At 38.9% G+C, this 19907-nt stretch overlaps 1 protein-coding gene and 1 pseudogene across 3 annotated transcripts in view; one reads left to right on the plus strand and one right to left on the minus strand.

Moving 5' to 3' along the window:
* The first annotated feature begins 2696 nt into the window (after positions 1 to 2696).
* On the plus strand, positions 2697 to 3728 carry LOC116088951 (annotated as a pseudogene).
* A 4747-nt stretch (positions 3729 to 8475) lies between these two features.
* Positions 8476 to 19907, minus strand: part of Usp45 (ubiquitin specific peptidase 45) — a 67625-nt gene continuing 56193 nt past the window's right edge. For all 3 annotated transcript variants that reach the window (XM_031366502.1, XM_031366503.1, XM_031366501.1), the window contains 4 exons: positions 19721 to 19818; positions 15200 to 15286; positions 13249 to 13402; positions 8476 to 11896 (listed from right to left, as the gene is read on the minus strand). In XM_031366502.1, the coding sequence (XP_031222362.1) occupies positions 11766 to 11896; positions 13249 to 13402; positions 15200 to 15286; positions 19721 to 19818 (470 nt within the window). In that variant the 3' untranslated portion in view covers positions 8476 to 11765. The remainder of the gene's footprint in view (positions 11897 to 13248; positions 13403 to 15199; positions 15287 to 19720; positions 19819 to 19907) is intronic.

Below are 19907 nucleotides of genomic sequence, written 5' to 3' on the forward strand. Positions count from 1 at the left end.
TAAAACTGAAACCAATATTTGGGTGATAACTTTTGCCCTCCAAGAACCTAACATATTAGTACAAAGAAAATTTTACATTGTCAAGAGATTAAATATTTTGACTAGAGACACTAGTGTAAACAAGTCATTTTGGATATTCAAATGGGAGGATCTACTAAATGCCTCGTTGGGATTACAGGCACACATCACCACACATTTCTCCCATGTGTGGATGTCTTCTATTTTATCAGAATATATGTTCTTATGTTAAAGATATGAACAGCTCTATCACATGTGAGATCTGTAATTTGGCTATTGTGTACTGTAATTATCAAGTGCCAGCATCTTGTCTATATTACCTGGCAATCTACTATCAATGATTAACAGAGAACTTTAAATTTATGTTTGTTTGTGTACTGGCTGGTTTTGTGTCAACTTGACACAAGCTGGAGTTATCACAGAGAAAGGAGCTTCAGTTGAGGAAATGCCTCCATGAGATCCAACTGTAAAGCATTTTCTCAATTAGTGATCAAGTGGGGGAGGGCCCCTTATGGGTGGTACCATCCCTGGGCTGGAAGTCTTGGGTTCTATAAGAAAGCAAGCCAGTAAGGAACATCCCTCCATGGCCTCTGCATCAGTTCCTGCTTCCTGACCTGCTTGAGTTCCAGTCCTGACTTCCTTTGGTGATGAGCAACAACATGGAAGTGTAAGCTGAATAAACCCTTTCCTCCACAACTTGCTTCTTGGTCATGATGTTTGTGCAGGAATAGAAACCCTGACAGTTTGTTCCTATTTATAGGGCTGGAAAGATGCCATCATTGGTAAAGCAAGAAGACTTGCTTGTGTCCCAGAACCCACACATTAGAAAGAAAAAAAGAAAGAAAGAAACAAAGAAGGAAAGAAGGAAAGAAAGAAAGAAAAAAGAAATAAGGAAAGAAAGAACAGAAAAAAAGAAAAGAGAGAAAGGGAGAAAGAAAGAAATGAAGGAAGGAAGGAGGGAAGGAAGAAAGGAAGGAAGAAAGCAGGAGCTGTGGTGTATATTGTGGTCCCATCACTGGGAGTTATGAAGGTAAACAGATCCCTAACACCTATTGAGGTCAACATCAATTAAGAGATTCTATCTCAAAAACAAAGGTAGAGAGGCACCTGAAGAATGCTCAAGAATGTCCTCTCCCCCCACATGTGCATATGCTTATGAGACTTGGTCACCTGGCCACATGCTTTCAGCTATTGCAAATTCAGATAGTACATATGAAGGCTTTACAATGACCACAAAGTAAGTTGCTGTGTCATTTGTTAATACAATATAAGGCTAACCTATCTTGAACAAAAAGCAGTCACTTAAAAAAATATGCACTTGCTGGGCAGTGGTGGTGCACGCCTTTAATCCCAGCACTTGGGAGGCAGAGGCAGGTGGATTTCTGAGTTCGAGGCCAGCCTGGTCTACAGAGTGAGGTCCAGGACAGCCAGGGCTATACAGAGAAACCCTGTCTCAAAAAAAAAAAATGCACTAGATTAGAAGATGGTTGACAGACATAGCTACTAACATTAATGTGTAGAAGTTTAGATTATGGTACAGTAAAACATCAGATTTAACTGAGATTCACTATAACCTTTGAGGCAATAATGTATGTAATGAATTTCCATTTAATGGAAAAGTTTGAAAAGCAAGACACTAGACACTAGGTGCTACTGGATGCATTTGACAAGGTAGTATAAGCAAATAAGTGATGTGTGCAGCAGCACATGCCTTGTCTTAGTCACTGCTCCCTTGCTGTGCAGAGACGCCATGACCAAGGCAGATTTTATAAAAGAAATCATCTAATTGCTTACAGTTTTAGAGGTTTAGTCCATTATCATGATGGTGGCGTGCAGGCAGTCACTGGAGCAGTGGCTGGGAACTACATCATGATCCACAGGCAGGGAGAGTGACTCTGGGCTTGGCATGGGCTTTTGAAACCATAAGGCACATCCGCAGTGACACACTTCCTCCAACAAGGCCACACCTCCCAATCCTTTTAAACCTTTCAAACAGTCCTGGTGCCTAATCATTCAAATATATGAGCCTATGGGACACTATTATTCAAACTACTACATGAACATAGTATGACTTGAGGCAGAGGCTGAGGACCAAAGATCACTTGAGCTTGGGAGTTAAAGACCAGTCTGGGCCCTACATTAAAACTTTCTGTGTGTCTGGGCAGGGAGAAGGTAGGAATCAGAAAGGATTAAATGCCAAGCAGTGGTAGTGCATGACTTTAATCCCAGCACTGGGAGGCGGAGGCAGGCAGAGTTCTGAGTTCAATGCCAGCCTGGTCTACATAGAGTTCCAGGACAACCAGGGCTATGCAGAGAAACCCTGTCTCGAAAAAACAAAAACCAAACCAAAACAAAACAAAACAAAAACAAAACAAAACAAAAAAAGAATTAAATGGTTTGTGAAAACCAAAACAAGAGAAAATAACAATCTTTTTTGTAAATCTTCTGATCTTTGCAGGATTGTTTTTGGGACAGGATAGCTCTATGTAGCCTTGGCTCTCCTAGAACTTGTATGTAGACCAGATTAGCCTGTGACTCAGAGTGAGTCTCATCTCTGCCTCCTGAGTGAGTTCTAAGATTTAAGGTATACACCACCACACCTAGTTGAAGTCAGATTTTTGAGCTGCACAAAATAAACTTAAAGGCTTTTTTTATTTTTTTAACTAATGAGTGTTTGCATGTATTCATATGGATCATCGGGCCTCCTCTCATGTACTCTACCCAACGGTTTTGGGGGATTGTCTAGTCCTGAAGGGGAGGCAGCCTGGCACCCCCTGATGCCAGCATACTCATCGGTAATGAGTGCAGCATTGGAGACCACGTGGCTCAAGGAACTTTTTAAGAGCTCTGACTTGGGCACTGCAAGAGACAGATTGGCCTGGGGAGAAAGCTGGCCAGTACAGCCCCCTGCGAGAGGAACATGTGACCTGAGTGCAGAGTATCTTAGATGAATTCCTTCAGACTTAGGGCAGCCTCATCCCCCTCAGCACTGATGAAGTTGTAGAGAAGTTGGAGGCCATTTTCCAGCAGGAGTTCTCTACAGCCTCCAGGAAGAGTCTGCTACTACAGCTGATCCCGCCTTATCAGCGAACGCCAGGCAACGCCAGGCAATGCCAACGTAAGGGGCTTCCGGGTATCCTATAAGTGACACATGCTCACCATGGATGACTTGGGTACTTTATATGGACAGAACTGGCTCGATGACCAGGTGAGACCTGGTCATGGACACAGAACCTGAAAAGGTGCATTTCTTCAGCAGTTTCTTCTAAAATAAACTCAGTACCAAGGGTTATGATGGGGTAAAGAGGTGGACCAAAAATGTGGACATCTTCAATAAGGAATTACTGCTAATCCCCATCCATCTGGAGGTGCACTGGTCCCTTACCTCAGTTGATGTAAGGCGACGTACCATCACCTATTTTGACTCACAGGGAACTCTAAATCACTGCTGCCCTAAGCATATTGCCAAGTATCTGCAGGCAGAGGCAGTAAAAAAAAAGACCGACTGGACTTCTGTCAGGGCTGGAAAGGTTACTTCACAATGAATGTGGCCAGGCAGAATAATGACAGCGACTGTGCTACCTTTGTGCTACAGCACCACAAGCACCTGGCCCTGTCTCAGCCATTCAGCTTCACCCAGCAGGACGTGCCCAAACTCTGTCGTCAGATCTACAAAGAACTACATATGTCACTGCAAACTGACTGTGTGAAACCCAGACCCCATACCCTTAGCCCATCAATGGGCAGGGGAACAAGGGAGACCCTTCCCAAGGAACTCCAGTTCCTTTTTGTTTCTCTACCCAATTTCCTTTGGATTTTCATATTTAAATGTTTGATTTCTGCATTTTGTTTTCTTTGTATGTTGGTTTCTGATGGGAAGGGAATGGCCACATAAGAGCCCCTTTGTCCCTGTATAGAGGAATGTTGCCTGGTGGCCTAGGTGGAGCATCCATTCCTCCTTCCATGTTCAGAGGGCAGGAAAACAGTGTGTGTGAGGTGGGCACACAAAGAGATTATTGCCTTCCAGATCTTCAAACTTATTATATATATAAATACCATGGTTCTGCTCTGATCAATAAAGGATCCTTTGAAGATAAAGTTTTTTTTGTTTTTTGTTTTTTTTTTTTTTTTTTTTTTTTTTTTTTTTTTTTTTTTTTTTTTTTTTTTACTAATATGAGTGTTTGCACGTATTCATATGGATCATGTGCATGCCTGATGTAGGCAGAGGCTGGAAGAGTCTGTCAGATCCCCAGAAACTGTACTTCCACTCCATTGTGAGTAACTCAACAAGGGAATGATCTTTTTAAAAAGCTGTGCATCTTGTTAGTATGTCCTATTTTGCAAAAAGCCACTCAAATGTAGACAAAGGTGTTAACTGCAAACAAACCCTCCTTAGAATCTATATCAGGTAAGTCTAATCAGTCTACCCCTCATCTATAGTAAAAGATCCTGTACCATTCTCCTCCTCCTGCATGAGAATGTTTACTGGTTAGTGTTCTAACACTGTTCAGGAAGTGTGTAGAAACTATAACATAACTATTTTGGCTCAGTGGTCTTCAGAACAGCAGAGACAACACCTAAACATGACCAAACACACTTCTAGAACCCTGGTTACCTTAGTTAGGGTTTTACTGCTGTGAACAGACACTATGACCAAGGCAAGTCTTACAAAGGACAACATTTTAATTGGGCTGGCTTACAGGTTCAGGGGTTCAATCCATTATCATCAAGGTGAGAGCAGCATCTAGCCAGGCATGGTGCAGGCAGAGCTGAGAATTCTACATCTTCATCTGAAGGCTGCTAGTGGAAGACTTGACTTCTAGACAGCTAGGATAAGCATTTTAAACTCAGGCCCACAGTGACCCACCTACTCCAACAAGGCCACATACCTCCTTATAGTGTCACTCCCTGGGCCAAGCATATCCAAACTATCACATTGGTTATGCTTGAGGGTAAAACCACCTGGACTAAGACCCTTGAAAAGGGAGTCATTGTGGTTTCAAGTGTGAAAGAAAAGCTAAGTGCCTGGTAACCAGAAGGGTGTATAGAGACAGAGACTTCTAGTAAACTCACATATCCTGTTATCCGTCCTTGTAGTCCACAGGATCACACAACTACTAGTAGCCCGTGGACAGAGAAACACACCTGTGCTAAAGAATTATTGCTAGAGTGAGAATTTCCCACATTCTTCTCTGCTATGATGAGAAGGTTTCCTTTGGAGACTGCCCAGTAGGAAATAAACTTTTTTTTTTAAGCAATTGAAATGTGGAGCTATTTATGCAGTTTAACCAGTTGCAAAGAAACAGGATCATTGGGCCTGAAGTAATGGCTCTGATGTGGGGTATTCATCAGAGAAGGATATATGGACATGGGTGTAAACCAATAGAAAGTCTTTATTAGCCTACCAGAGACTACGCTGGGTGTTTGGCATCCCAGTGTAGGCCTGAGTCTTTTTCAGGGTGAGCTTTTAAGTACAAAAACCATGTCCTGGGTTGACAAATATCAGATAACAACAGTCAGAAGCAGAGCTACAGAAGCCAAAAAGCAAGGTTCGTACCTTTAGAGACTTTCTGAGAGTTATGGATTTTGATAAATTAGCTCTTTGTTTTGGCAGATGAGATTGTTTCCATGCTGAATTTTATAACTTGTGTGATACTCCACCATAAAGTCAGTTGTGCTACGGTCTCAGGGCCTACTAAGGTCTGCCATCCTGTCACAGTTCAGTGGTCAAGAGCACTGGCTGGTCTTCTAGAGGGCCCAGGTTCAAATTTCAGCACCCACAGGGCAGCTCACAACTGACTGTAACTCCAGTTCCAGGAGATCCAACACCCTTACACAGACATACGTGCAAGCAAAATGCCAATGTACATAAAATTAAAATAAATCATTAGAAAAAAGCATATTGGGCTGGTGAGATGGCTCAGTGTGTAGGAACACTGACTGCTTTTCCGAAGGTCCTGAGTTCAAACCCCAGCAACCACATGGTGGCTCACAACCACCCGTAATGAGAGTTGATGCCCTCTTCTGGTACATCTGAAGATAGCTACTACAGTGTACTTATTTATAATAATAAATAAATCTTTAAAAAAAAAAAAAAGAAAGAAAAAAGCATGTTTATTTGCAAACATCTTGGGTTTTTCCACTTAGGTGTAATCCTTGAAATGTTATGAAAATGCTTTCAGGAAACTCACAAGTTTCTAAAAGTACAAATACTTGGCAAATAATGTTTTTCTGGAGACATACAAATGTCAAGATTTCTCTTCTCAGCTTCTGTGGCAGGAGAGGGCCCTAAAATTAACTCACTCTTCTCTCTTTAGCTTTTTACTATTGGATCTGCTGTGATGGCTATTCCTGGTTGTCAACGTGACTATATTTGGAATGAAGTACAATCCAGAAGGCTAGAAGATATGGGCTTCTGACCCGGATTTGACTTAGGATGACACATGCTTTTGATCCAGATCTTGAGGCATAGTAGCCATGAAAAGCTCAGGACCAGACAAAGTAGTACATGATCTTAACCCCAGGAGATTGAGGCAAGCAGATCTCTGAGTTCAAGGCCAGCCTGGGACAGAGAAAGATACAAATCCAGGTGTCAGGGTACAAGGAGGCTTTTACTCTGGGCCACACCTTCTGCTGGAGGCCTACATAAGAATAGAAGGAAGACTCACTCTTCTTTTCCTGTTTGCACTTTTGCCAGCACATCTGTTGGAGCCTACTTCTTCAAGATTCTAGTTTATACAGAATTCCAGCTGAAATAACTAACTTTGTGGGACTGAGCAACTATTAGATTCTTGTACTTCCCATTCATGGCTGCCCATTGTTATGATAGTTGAACTGCAGACTGTAAGACCTTATAATAAATTCTTTTAATATATAGACATTCCATAAGTTCTGTGGCTCTAGAGAAACCTGATTAATCTGTTGTCATTGGGACATCCTTCTTTGCTAGGTGTTACGCCCAACAGCATGTAAGCAATATGATTTGAGGCTTTTCCCCTTATGTGCCGGCTGGTTTTATATCAACTTGACACAAGCTAGATTCAGAGGAGAGAAAGGAGCCTCAATTAAGAAAGGGCTGCAGGCAAGTCTATTGGGTATTGTCAAAGAAATGATTGATGTGGAAGGGTCCAGAGCACTGTGCTACCCCTGGCCTGGACCTCGGTTCTTTAAGAAAGCCAACTGAGCAATCCATGGAGAGTAAGCCAGTAGGCAGCACCCCCCTGACCGCTGCATCACATCCTGCTCTGACTCCTTCTGTGATATGCAATTGTAAACAAAATAAACCCTTTCCTCTTCAAGTGGCTTTTGCTTATGATGTTTTATCACAGCAAGAGAAACTGAAAGGAAAACCAGTATACTCGCTTGACAGACTTTCTTCTTGAGTGACTTCTTGCTTTCACTGCTATATTCCTAATGTCAAACAAAGAGCAAGTATTCAACAAACACTTTGTCATAGTTAGGGTTTTACTGCTGTAAACAGATACCATGACCAATACAACTCTTATAAAGGACAACTTTAACTGAGGCTGGCTTACAGGTTTAGAGGTTCAGTCCATTATCATCAAGGCAGGAACATGGCAGCATCCAGGCAGGCATGGTGCAGGAGAAGCTAAGAGTTCTACATCTTCATCTGAAGGCTGCTAGGAGAAGACTGACGTCCAGGCAGCTAGGCTTAAGGCCCACACCCTCAGTGACACACCTACTCCAACAAGGCCACACTTCCAAATAGTGCCACTCCCTGGGCCAAGCATATAGAAACCATTACATACTTGTTAAATGATCAAATAACTCAATCCCTCTCTCTCCCTCTCTCACTGCCTTTATATACTCTAAAAAACTCTCATCGTAACCTCTGAAAGCTTCATGACTTCAAAAAAGTTAAAACAAACAGATATGTACACAACATATTTCCTACTATGCAATCCTATCTAAAGAACTCAAATCATTCTGAGAAAATAGCTGACAGGTTTGTTTGTTTTCTGAACTTAGAACGTATCTCCGTGGAATAACTACTGGAAACAATTCCTAGCATTAGGTTAGTGACCAATTTACTTTAAAAAAGCGTATCCCTAAAACTTGAAGGTCACTATGAACTAAATGTCCCCCTGTGAGAGAGAGTTCTGTGAAGTGGAGTACTTAGAAGTGACTAGGTTCTGGGTGAAGCCCTTGTAAAGACGACCATGCAGCTCCTTTCCCAGTTCACTAGGGGAACAAATACTGAGAGAGCATCACCAGAACCCCAAGTGGACAATGGATCTGTCTCTTTGTCCTGAGCTTCCTGACCGCTAAAAGTGCAGGAGAAAAATTGTTGTTCATAAACTCCTCAAAGTGTATTTTGTTTATAGCAAGCCAGGGGAATATAATAGATATGAATACAATGTTTATTAACATTCTGTTGATAATGTATAATGCTCGAAAAACAAAAAAAAATGTATAATGCAAAAACTCCAGACCTAATCCATTAACATAAGAATCTAATATTTATTATGATGTTTATACATACAGCAATGACCAAATAATGCTCAATAAGTTACAGAGATATATTTAAAATACTGTAAAATTGGGTAAAAGAGAAGGAATGATACCATGAATTTATTATTGATACCTGAAAATAATCATCTTTTAAACACATTTGAATTGATGATTTCTAAATAAACAAAACATCTTAATACAGAAATCATTTCTCTAATAATGCAATGGATGCTATCTGAAAGCTTGATTTTATTGCACATATTTGGTTTAGGTTTATTTGACCAGATGTCATGCAGAAAAATAAGCTGAGTATAAAGTTCATGAAAGTAGGCAGGATGTTATTTTGTGCTATAAAAGTTTGATGTGCGGTGACATTTCACAGCTAAATCTTCAGGAAATTTTATTCAATTATTATATAAAATCACTAATTAATCACACATGCAAGCTAAGAATTATTAGATGTGGTAAAATAGCTCTGTTGATATATGCCTAAGCTGATACAATGATCATCTCCTTGACTCCCTACATAAGCAGCCTTCATATAATTTTTTTAAAACACTAAACAACAAATCTTAAATATAGGTGTATATTTGTTTATGTCACAAACATTCACATAATTGGCACATCATCAAAATTTTATCATTTTCCATGTGGGAAAGCCAGGGGAGAATTGGGTATAGAGGTACCCTGTAAACCAGTTTCTACATAAAAACATCTCTCTTTTACCTTTCAAATTCACTGTGCCAAAACACTAAGTAGTTGTGTTGATCTGTAAACATTCTTGTTTATTTGCACTGTTTCCTGAGGTAATCTGGAAACTATTGTTAGTATAGTAGCCTCACAATTTAAAATTTCTACAAATGTGCTTTGGAAAACTTCAAAGTAAGAACAAAAATTTTAGTATAGACCTGGTTGATTTTTATCTACTACATAAGCTTGATAAGAAATTCCTAGGTATCAAATCAAACCATTTTCCTACATTTTTAGATGGCAAGAAAAAAATACTCAAACTTTAGGTCATAAAAAAAATGCATTTCAGAATCTCCTCAGAACATTTTATTTGCACGTCACTACTAGAATAATGTATAAAATCATATAGATTTTAGGGTTTTTTTTTCCCCCAAGTTTTTTGAGACAGGGTTTCTCTATGTAGCCCTGGCTTTCCTGGAACTCGGCTCTGTGGACCATGTTTGTCCTTGAAGTCAAATCCACCTGCCTCTGCCTCTCAAGTGCTGAATCTAAAGGCCCGCACCATCACCACTTGGCAGGTTTTTCTATTTTAAAGGGTGGTAAAATACTGTCATATTCCAAGTATTGGAACCTGCCTATATTGTATATGTCTTAATAATATCTTTTCTAGGAGAGAGAAAAAAGGACTGAGTGTTTACATTTGTTTGGGGGGGGGGCAACTGCTATGACTGAGGCCAACCTGAAGAAATAAATTATTTTTGTAATTCACTGCTCTGGTGTTAGGCTCTTCTGTGTCAATAGATTAATAAACTCTGAATGTCTGATGAAACAGAAGACACAGGAAAGTTCTTTTTAGAGGATACAACTGGGCTCTACAGGTAAAATATATTTCTCCATCTTCAATAAAAAAATTTTTTAAATACCATTGAAAATTCCTCTACAACTTAAAAATAGAAGTTATGCCATGGTATTTTAAAATGTCTCCATTAGACAAATCAGTTCCACCCAGCCACATATCAAGAAACAACACTGGAGACTTTGTGTTACACATGTCAAGAAGGTTCAATCCTGGCTAGAGGTCTGTGCAGTTTACAGCCTCTCCCTCACAGCTGCCCACAGAATCAAACACAGGCACTGATGATTAAGACATTGAACCCGGTTCCTTGCATCTTGATTCAATACTATGTATCAGTGAACCACTTCATTGATTACTTAAAATCTTGGTAATAATATTTTTCATCCTAAGTTTTCACAGTTCAATCCTTTGAATTCCAGAAGAAACTGTCCTGTGTTACTATTTATTTAAGGGGAATAGAAGTAGCAAGTCTGTGCCCCATTAAAGTAAAAGCCAAGCTCACCTGAATATTTTATTGGTGTTGCTAGGGATGGAACCAGGGCCTTGCACCGGCCAGGTAAGTACTCTACCATTGAACTACATCCCCAATTATCCACCTGAATTTTTTAAAAATGCTTATGAAGACAAAACCATGTTTAACATTTATTAATGTATAGAAGTAAAAAAGTATTATATATTTGTTATTAATTATAAGAATGTGATTTCTACCATTTATAAATATAATTTGGTAGTTTACAATTCAAAGATATCCTTAAACATTAAAGTATTCCATATTCCTATATAGACCATCAACTTCTAGTTGCCAGTTCTATGTGGTTGCAAGTTATCTTTAAAGGACTGCAAATAATTAGTTTATGAAAATTTTCAGTACCTTCAAATACTCAAAGCAATAAGTGAATCATTTTATCACTTGTAAACATATACTACCAAAATTACAATGGCTGCTTTTTACACTACTGAGTCACATAAAATATGAAAAATACTTATGTTACATTAGGCACTAGTTCATACTGTTCTAGAAACTTTTCCTATAGACTAAAACACACACACCACTGCAGAGCCCTGAGATGATTTCAAATGGGGTGGTGCAAGGATGGACGATTTTTCTTTCATAGTTATAAACTTACATCAGTGTTTACTAGAAAAATAACATGCACATAAAAATGTGAAGTATGATTCAAAAAAGGGTCAAGATTGTAAAAGGCTAAAACAAAAAGTAAGGAAATTGTAGCACAAGATATATTGCATCCACTTAGGAAGATTGTATTACATTTAGGAAATAGTATACTAAAGATCCACTTTAGCATCATCCCTGAATGTCTGTAGCGATGAGTCATATAAAGGGGACTGCTCTACTACCTTTGTTTTTGTGGAGAGTAATCTCTGTGGACATGAAAATTAACATAAAACATGTTTTTACATTTAAGAATATATATTTGAAAGCATTAATTAATTTTTTTGTTTAATTTTTCAAGACAAGGTCTTATTGAATAGCTCTACCTGGCCTCAAACCCACAGAGATCTGCCTGCCTCTGCCTCCCAAGTGCACCACAACTGCCTGTCACATTAGTTAATTTTCTTTAATGAATTCACCACATGTTGAAAAGTTAAATAACACTGGAAGGACGCACTATCCCTAAAGACTACAAAGGCACATTAGCACATTACATATAATGGTTACAACTTCAGCATTAAAATAAAAAATGAACTAAATAACAATGAACAGATATTATAATATCCTTTCATAAAAAAGGAGATAAGCTTGTGCACTCAATGCTCTTGACTCTGGAACCACCTGCACGTAAGTGTCGCTGACGTGGACCCAGTGGCCTCCCAGTTCACTATCAGGTTCTTTCAAACCTAGCAGAACAGAAAGTACAATTTTACAGTTAGTGTGTTTGTCTTCTAAGTGTAAACAGTGACACATTTATTACGAGCTATACTTAATTCTAAGATCCATAAGATCTAAGATTGATAATTACTTCCAGTTAATAAATTTTAAATTTAAATATCTAGTGAAATATTAGCATTGTAATACTTAATTTCTGAAAGAAATACTCATTTTCACTAAAAAGGAGGGTGGAGAATCTGGTGAGGTGGTGCAGCAAGGAACCAGCTCCATCCCCAGAACCCACATAAAGGTGGAAGGAGAGAACTGAGTATACGAAACTGTTCTCTGACAGCCAAACGCATGCACACATACATACAACACATACACACAAATAATAAAAACTAATAACAGAGCTGAATATGGTGGTACACATCTTTAATCCTAACATGAGGGAGGCAAAAGCAGGTAGATCTTTGTGAATTTAAGCCAGCCTGATCTATACAGTAAGTTCCAAGCTAGACAGAGCCATGGAGTGAGATCCTATGTCAAAACAAAAAAAACAACCTAAAAACAACACGACTAACAAAGGGGAGGTGAGAGAGATGGCTCAGCATTTAAGGCCACAGACTCCTCTTGCAGAAGATTGGAGTTCTTGGGCAAATCACAACAACTCTGCAGCTCCTGCTCCAGGGATCACATGCCCTCTTCTGGACTCTTTGAAAAGAAAGGAATCCAGGGAATGGAGGAGCAAACTCAATGACCTATAGTAATAGCTAGCTCTTTTGATGGCTGGTGTATTTTCAAAAGGGGAACGTGGCTGACGGCATGGTTAGATGCACTAGCCACACAAGCCTGATGATCTGATTTTGACCCCACAACCAGTGCAAAACCAGTCAGCTATCAGAGATATGTGTCAGTTATCCCAGCATTCCTATGGGAAGATGGGAGACAGCAGCAAGAGAATAGCCCAGAAGTCCCCAGGCCTGAATACATAGCCCAGTGGCAAAATCAGGACAATAAGGTGGGAGGCCAGAATAAAATGCTGGTATTTACTCTGAGACAGCCACATTACGCTGTGTACAGCAGTGCACAGACACGTGCACAGACATATTGTTTTTACGAAAACAAAAGCAAAAAAAAAAAAAAAAAAAAAAAAAAAAACAAACAAAACAAAAAAAACAAACTACTTCCTCTCTGAAGTAACTTTAAAAAATCATCAGTTCATATTGCCTAAAAGACTATTATTTTGTGATTATTAAGATTCTTGAAGATTATCTAAGCAGACTTAAGATTAGTAAAATGAATCCATTTGGAGCTCCGTTTCTAAAAAGTCCGAATAACTCTTTAACTTTTAAGAAGGAATAGATTTAGGATAGCGTACCAGGCGCAGCCTTCCTCCCGGTGATGCACTCGGACAGCTTCCTGGAGGGCACTCTCACTTTGACGTAAGCAGTGTAGTGGCCTCCTCTCATGGAGCCGCTGTGCTCCACTATACCGTAGAGACCATAGAGAACCTTCTCCCCCACACTTATATTCTTTCAAATAGAGAAAAAGGGTAACATTTAGTGAAACAGCTCATGAAAAAATAAAAACACATAAGAAAAATGTATTCTTGAACCATATTGAGATCCTCTGTGCTTGTCAACGGACACAATGTCCTCTATGGAATGGCATTATAAAAACAAAACAAAGAGGGGGACTACCAAACCCAAATGTACACAGTCCTCTCTGCTTACAACTGTCTCACATAGAGAACAATGATGGCAAAGGGATCGTCATCAAATTCTACAGTATGGCAAAATACAAGGAAGTTTCCAAAGAAGGAAGAAGAAACCATACTATAAAATAGTATAAGCATCATCAATTTGCTTGTACATTAATTCATTTAATTACTATATTGATCTTTAAAATTAGCTGAATGCTAATTCACTTTAAAAATCATATGCAGCTGGACAGTGTTGGCACACACCTTTAATCCCAACACTTGGGAGGCAGAGGCAGGCGGATTTCTGAGTTCAAGGCCAGCCTGGTCTACACAGTGAGTTCCAGGACAACCAGGGCTATACAGAGAAACCCTGTCTCGAAAAACCAAAAAAAAAAAAAAAGAACACTAAATGTATAAAGAATATATTAAATGACATTGTAGTTGGGTTAAAATTGGAGGCGGGGCCAGGAACATCTAGTTCAGTATATGTGTGATGTCTTGAGTTCAACTGCCATCCCCACCCACCAAAAAAAGCAATCCGTAGAAGAAAGTACATGGTGGTTATGGAGGTGCAAGCCTATAATCCCAGCACTTGAGTAGCTGAGGCTCATGAGTTCAGGACCAGTCTAGGAAAGTTCTTATCTCAAGATAAGCACACAAAACAAAAACAGAAAGAAACACAGAGTACTTATGGTATTTAGGCATCTATAATGAAATGATACTTTTCTTCAAAGCAGTTACAGAGAACAGCGTAGACAAGCATGTGGATGGGAGAGGGGACAAGACTGGCCACAGACCTGAGACTGTAGGAATGGATAATGGGAGTTCATTGCACTGTTCTGTCTACAGTATGTTAAATATGTTAGAAATTCTTTAGAATAGGTACTTTAAAAAACAAATGGTTCTTAAAAACTAAACACTAAGCTTATAAAACCTCCTTCTTATTTGCTGAATTATCTATTACTCCCAAGAATAATGAATGTTACTATTAAATATTAGTAACTGACAGAGCTGGTATTCCACATCAAGTAAATTATATTCACCAGAAAACTGCACTAGCTTAGTCAGTAAGTAACCTATGACACCACAACACTGGGTTTCAGGCCAGTAAGCATTTCCCGAAATCTATCTTCCTTAATAAAATGTTCATCAGTTTTACCCATACAAGTCTTACATGTAAGTATCTGCAAGCAATTATGAACCTTGTTAGTCAGGCATTAGCAATTTAGAGCTATTGTATTTAGCTAACAACTATATGACTAACAGTATTAGTGACAAGGCATAAAAAATGACTCAGTAGTATGTTTATTTGCAAAAGATACAGACCTTCACAAATGCTAAAACTATAGATTATTATTTGACTTACTCAGAGGAACAGGAAGGCACAAAGCCAACATATCATCTACTAATAACTAACAGGCAGCTTTGATGGTTGGGATCCATGCCTAATACTTTATTCATCTTCCAAAGAACAAAAGCCACATCTGATGTATTAATATGCCACAATTACTCATTCAAGAAGAGAAGCTTATTTAAACAAAAACAAAAACATCACTTAATAAACAATAAACAGTATGCTTTTAAGCATATCACTTGCAAATTAATCAAACCTTTTAATATCTCCTACCTTACAGGTAGCAGCACAGAATGGAGCTAAGTCAAGGGTAAGTGGAAAGTCTACATGTCTGTTTACTTTACGAAGACTCAAGCCAGCCTTAAAAAGACAAAACAAAACAAAAGTACAAATTAAGTTTAAAGTATATGTTAATTAAAACCAAAAGAAGAATTCTAAAAGACACTTTCATAGATTTAAATTTTCATAGATCAATTACTTCCTCTGTGGTTTTTACAACAATTAATGGAAAAAAAATTTGATGTGCTAAAAGCTAATCCACTGGCACTTCCTGTCATAGAAATGTACTCAACAACAGTTAAGGATATCTAACTCAATGGCTTGTTAAAAATGAACTTGAATGTGGCAACCTCATCCACGTCACAGAAGAAAATGGGTACAAAGAAATCTTACTAGGTATTTCTCATGTCTAAAACTCAATGATATTCAGTAAGTATGAAAGACTTTGAGCACTTCCAAGTTTTTTCAATAAAAGCAAACAGTATACATACATCAGTCAAATGAACTTTTATGATCTTCAGAAAATTCTAGCCGGGCAGTGGTGGTACAGGCCTTTAATCCCAGCACTTCAGAGGCAGAGGCAGGCGGATTTCTGAGTTCGAGGCCAGCCTGGTCTACAGAGTGAGCTCCAGGACAGCCAGGGCTACACAGACAAACCCTGTTTCGAAAAAACAAACAAACAAAATAATAATAATAAAAATAAAAAAAATTCTACTTAATTTTCTCTTTTTACTTTCCAAAGATAACCTTGAAAAAAAAGTATGTTCTCCATCATGTAATGGTAATAAAAATTAACTGAGGGCTGTCAAGATGGTTTAGCAGGAAGAAGTACTTACTGTGCAAGCCTAAAGACCCAAGCTTGATACCTAAAACCCATGGTGGAAGTAGAGAATCATCTCTCAAAATTTGTCCTCTCACCTACAAACACACACACACACACACACACACACAGTAATAAAAATAAAACTTTAAAAAATGTAAATCCATCCACTATTAGAAGTGCATGCACCCTGATGGAGTGAGAGGATACTTACATGTGAATGGTATACATAGACAAATCAGATGCCACTTTTCACGCAAGGCCTTCTTGATATCATTGCATACCTATCACATAATTTCACTGTATTTCTCACATTTGATTTCTGGGTTTTCTTTAAAAAATTTTTTAGTTACAATATACCAATTAACTAATGTTGTCCACGTGATCTGTGAACATGTGTATGTGCTTTTTCATGTGAGTGCACTTATTTACGTGTGCAAACATGAGTGCATGTATTGGGGATGTGTGTGTATATTTGGAGGCTAGGGGACAACTTCTGGCATCATTGCTTGGATGTCATTCTGCAGGTATCATCATTTGGTTCCTGAGATGGAGTCTCTTACTGGCTTTCAACTCTCCAGTTAGACTATTCTGGCTTAACAGGTTGCCTGTGGCTACCTCCCCTCAAGTGACATTTCAAGCTTAAACCATGACCAGTTTTTTTGTTTTTGTTTTTAACACGTATCCTAGGACCAAACTCAGGTGCTTCTGCTTATACATCAGGCTCTTTATCAGCTAAGCCATCTTCCCTGTCCCCAGATGATCATGAAGAGTCACATGAGAGCTGCCATGAAATTACAAGGTCATCTATAGGAACAACTATCCAACATATATTCAATTCTTTGCCTTCTTTTTCATCAAGTGACCTTTATAAGTATCCAATACCAACAATGAGATTATTCAGACTGGTATGTCCTCCCTAGTCACACTGAGAAAAGCTTCTAGAAAGGCCTAGAGGATGAATGCTTTTCTAAGGAATAATTCTCAGGGCTGCCATTTGCCCTTTGTTTTTCTTTTAACAGAATGATTCTCCCCTTGTCATTAAAATATACACGAGAAGCCCTGCACAGTAGAGAAAAAAAACCCATCTGCTTTAACCTGTAAGAGAAATGGCTTTGCTGGGGACGCATCTCTCAGTGCAACAAGTTCTTAGAAGTGAGATGGGTTAGGGAAGTACCTTTACTTAAAGAAAAAAAAAATGATTCATTTACAACATCACCTGATATCAACTACTGACTTTCTAGGCAGTGTTACCAATGCAAACTCCCACTGTTGGCACATATGCATGTCTAGTTCTTTCTTTAGACCCCCCCCAAAAAAAATTCTTGCTAAAAAATTTTTGCTAAATTGCACAGTTACAAAAAGAAATCTCATTTTTATATTGAATTTGCTTGAAAAGATGGGCTTATTTTGTACTTTACTCAAATTTGTATTCCCTCTTCAGGAGCCAACACTTTTCTTGTCAGACTTTTTAAGAGTTGAATGCATAGTTACAAATACAGTCATTTGGTATATCTATGACAAAGATCTCTATTCAGTTGAAGTTGGCTTTTAAGTGTTGTATATGGTTCTGAAAGATAGCTCTAAAGTTGCTATAGAAAAACATGACTTTAGAGATACAAAGAAACAAAGTTACTTAGGAACTGGACTCCATCATTTGCAGTCTTTGGGAACAAGCCTATGGCTTGGTTGAGGCTACATTAAACTTTAGAACAAGAAGGTACTGAAGTATTCATAAATAGTTCCCTTAAAGTACACAGGGGTTTTTGTTGTTGTTGTTGTTGTTGTTGTTCAAACAAGGATGCAAGTACCAAATATAAAATGAATTAGTTTCTGCATCTGGCATGCCCTTCCTTGTTCATAGCTGGTGGAGATGCACTTTCACCAGGTATCCAGATGAGATGAGATACCACATCTCTTCACTATGTTCCCATAAAATTGATTATGGAGAATCATGAGCTTTTGTGTTTGTTTTGGTTTGGGTTGTTGTTGTTTAAGGTCTCACTATGTACCTCTGGCTATACTTGACCTCACAATGATTGCCTCTGCCCATCCTCCAACTGCTTTACTAACCACTTTACCAACTGAGCTATGGGCTACCTTCCTAGCCACCTATTACTAATTTTATTTTAAAGTACAAAACAAACAAACAAACAAACAACAAACTCTTTTTTAAAAAGAGATCTATATTTATTTCTTCTTCCAAAGAAATTGAAAAGTTATTAAAAAATAAATAAAGAGCAGTCAGGATGGTGACATAGGTCTTTATCCAGCTGCTTAGAAAGCCTGAGCAAGATTACAATGTCAAGGCCTTCCCAGGCTACACAGAAAACTCTAGACCAGCTTGGACAACCTCCCAAGACCCTGCCTCAAATTTAAAAGTGAAAAACAAGGGCTGGCCAGATGGCTCAGTGGTTAAGAGCACTGACTGCTCTTCCGAAGGTCCTAAATTCAAATCCCAGCAACCACATGGTGGTTCACAACCACCCATAATGAAATCTGACCCTCTCTGGTGTATCTGAAAGACAGCAACAGTGTACTTATCTATAATAATAAATAAATCTTGGGGCTGGCGAGATGGCTCAGAGGGTAAGAGGACTGACTCCTCTTCTGAAGGTCCGGAGTTCAGATACCATCAGCTACATGGTAGCTCACAACCACCCATAATGAGATCTGATGCCCTCTTCTGGTGGCGTCTGAAGACAGCTACAGTGAATTACTCAGGGGAAGCGAGCGGGCCAGAGCGAGCATGGCTGTCCTCAGTTCAATTCCCAGCAGCCACATGATAGCTCACAGCCATCTGTACAGCTACAGTGTACTCATACACATAAAATAAATAAATAAATAAATCTTAAAAAAGAGAAAAGAAAAACAAAACAAAACAAAACAGGGCAGCCAGGCAGTGGTGGCGCACGCCTTTAATCCCAGAACTTGGGAGGCAGAGGCAGGCGGATTTCTGAGTTCGAGGCCAGCTTGGTTTACAGAGTGAGTTCCAGGTCAGTCAGGGCTACACAGAGAAACCCTGTCTCGAAAAACCAAAATACATAAATAAATAAATAAATAAAATAAACAAACAAACAAAAACAACAACAAAAAGAAAACCAAAACAGGGCAAGAGATGTCAGTGGCAGAGCACCTGCCTAGCAAACAGAAAACCCTTGGTTCAAACCAAACACCAAAAAAGAAAACCAAAACCCCACTGAACAAGATACAAGGTTAAAATGATAAACAGTTACAGAAAGGGCATTTTTTCTTTAACACTAAAAGCATCTGGGTTGTGAAGTCCTGTGAGTGCAGGGCCTCCTTCCTTGCTTAGTCAGCACTGCCAGCTCAAACACGGTGCCAGCCAGGTCACGGGAGCTCAAAAGCAGTGTGGGCTTTGCCTTTTTGCTCCTTGTAATTCTTCTTAGTAACATTCCATCTCCATTAAGACATACTTGTGACCACACACCACTTAGAGACATCACTTAGGTTCCTACCACTTAAATCTTTCAATGTTAGTCAAGCTTCCCCACCTTGCTCAGTAAAAGAAATCTCACATACTGTTTTTAATTCCAGGAAAGGCTTTCTAATGCTTGACACTTTCTCTGAGGACTTAGGACTCTACAGATGTATCATGACACTGATTACAGAGGACTTAGGACTCTACAGATGTATCATGAAGCTGATTACAGTGTTGCCAAACAGACTCTTACCTGGTGGAATCTTTTAAGATGAAGGATTAGGACAGCTGGAACAGCAGATATGAGTAGTTGCTTCCTGGCATTAGTATAAACCCCTCCTGCCTTCTTTTCTGCATAAAATACAACAAATTTACTTATAAATTTCCATTGAATATATTACATATTACATGATAGGAATTTATGTAAAAGCTATTTATAT

This window comes from Mastomys coucha, unplaced genomic scaffold (assembly GCF_008632895.1).
Source record: "Mastomys coucha isolate ucsf_1 unplaced genomic scaffold, UCSF_Mcou_1 pScaffold14, whole genome shotgun sequence".
Classification (NCBI taxonomy): domain Eukaryota; kingdom Metazoa; phylum Chordata; class Mammalia; order Rodentia; family Muridae; genus Mastomys; species Mastomys coucha.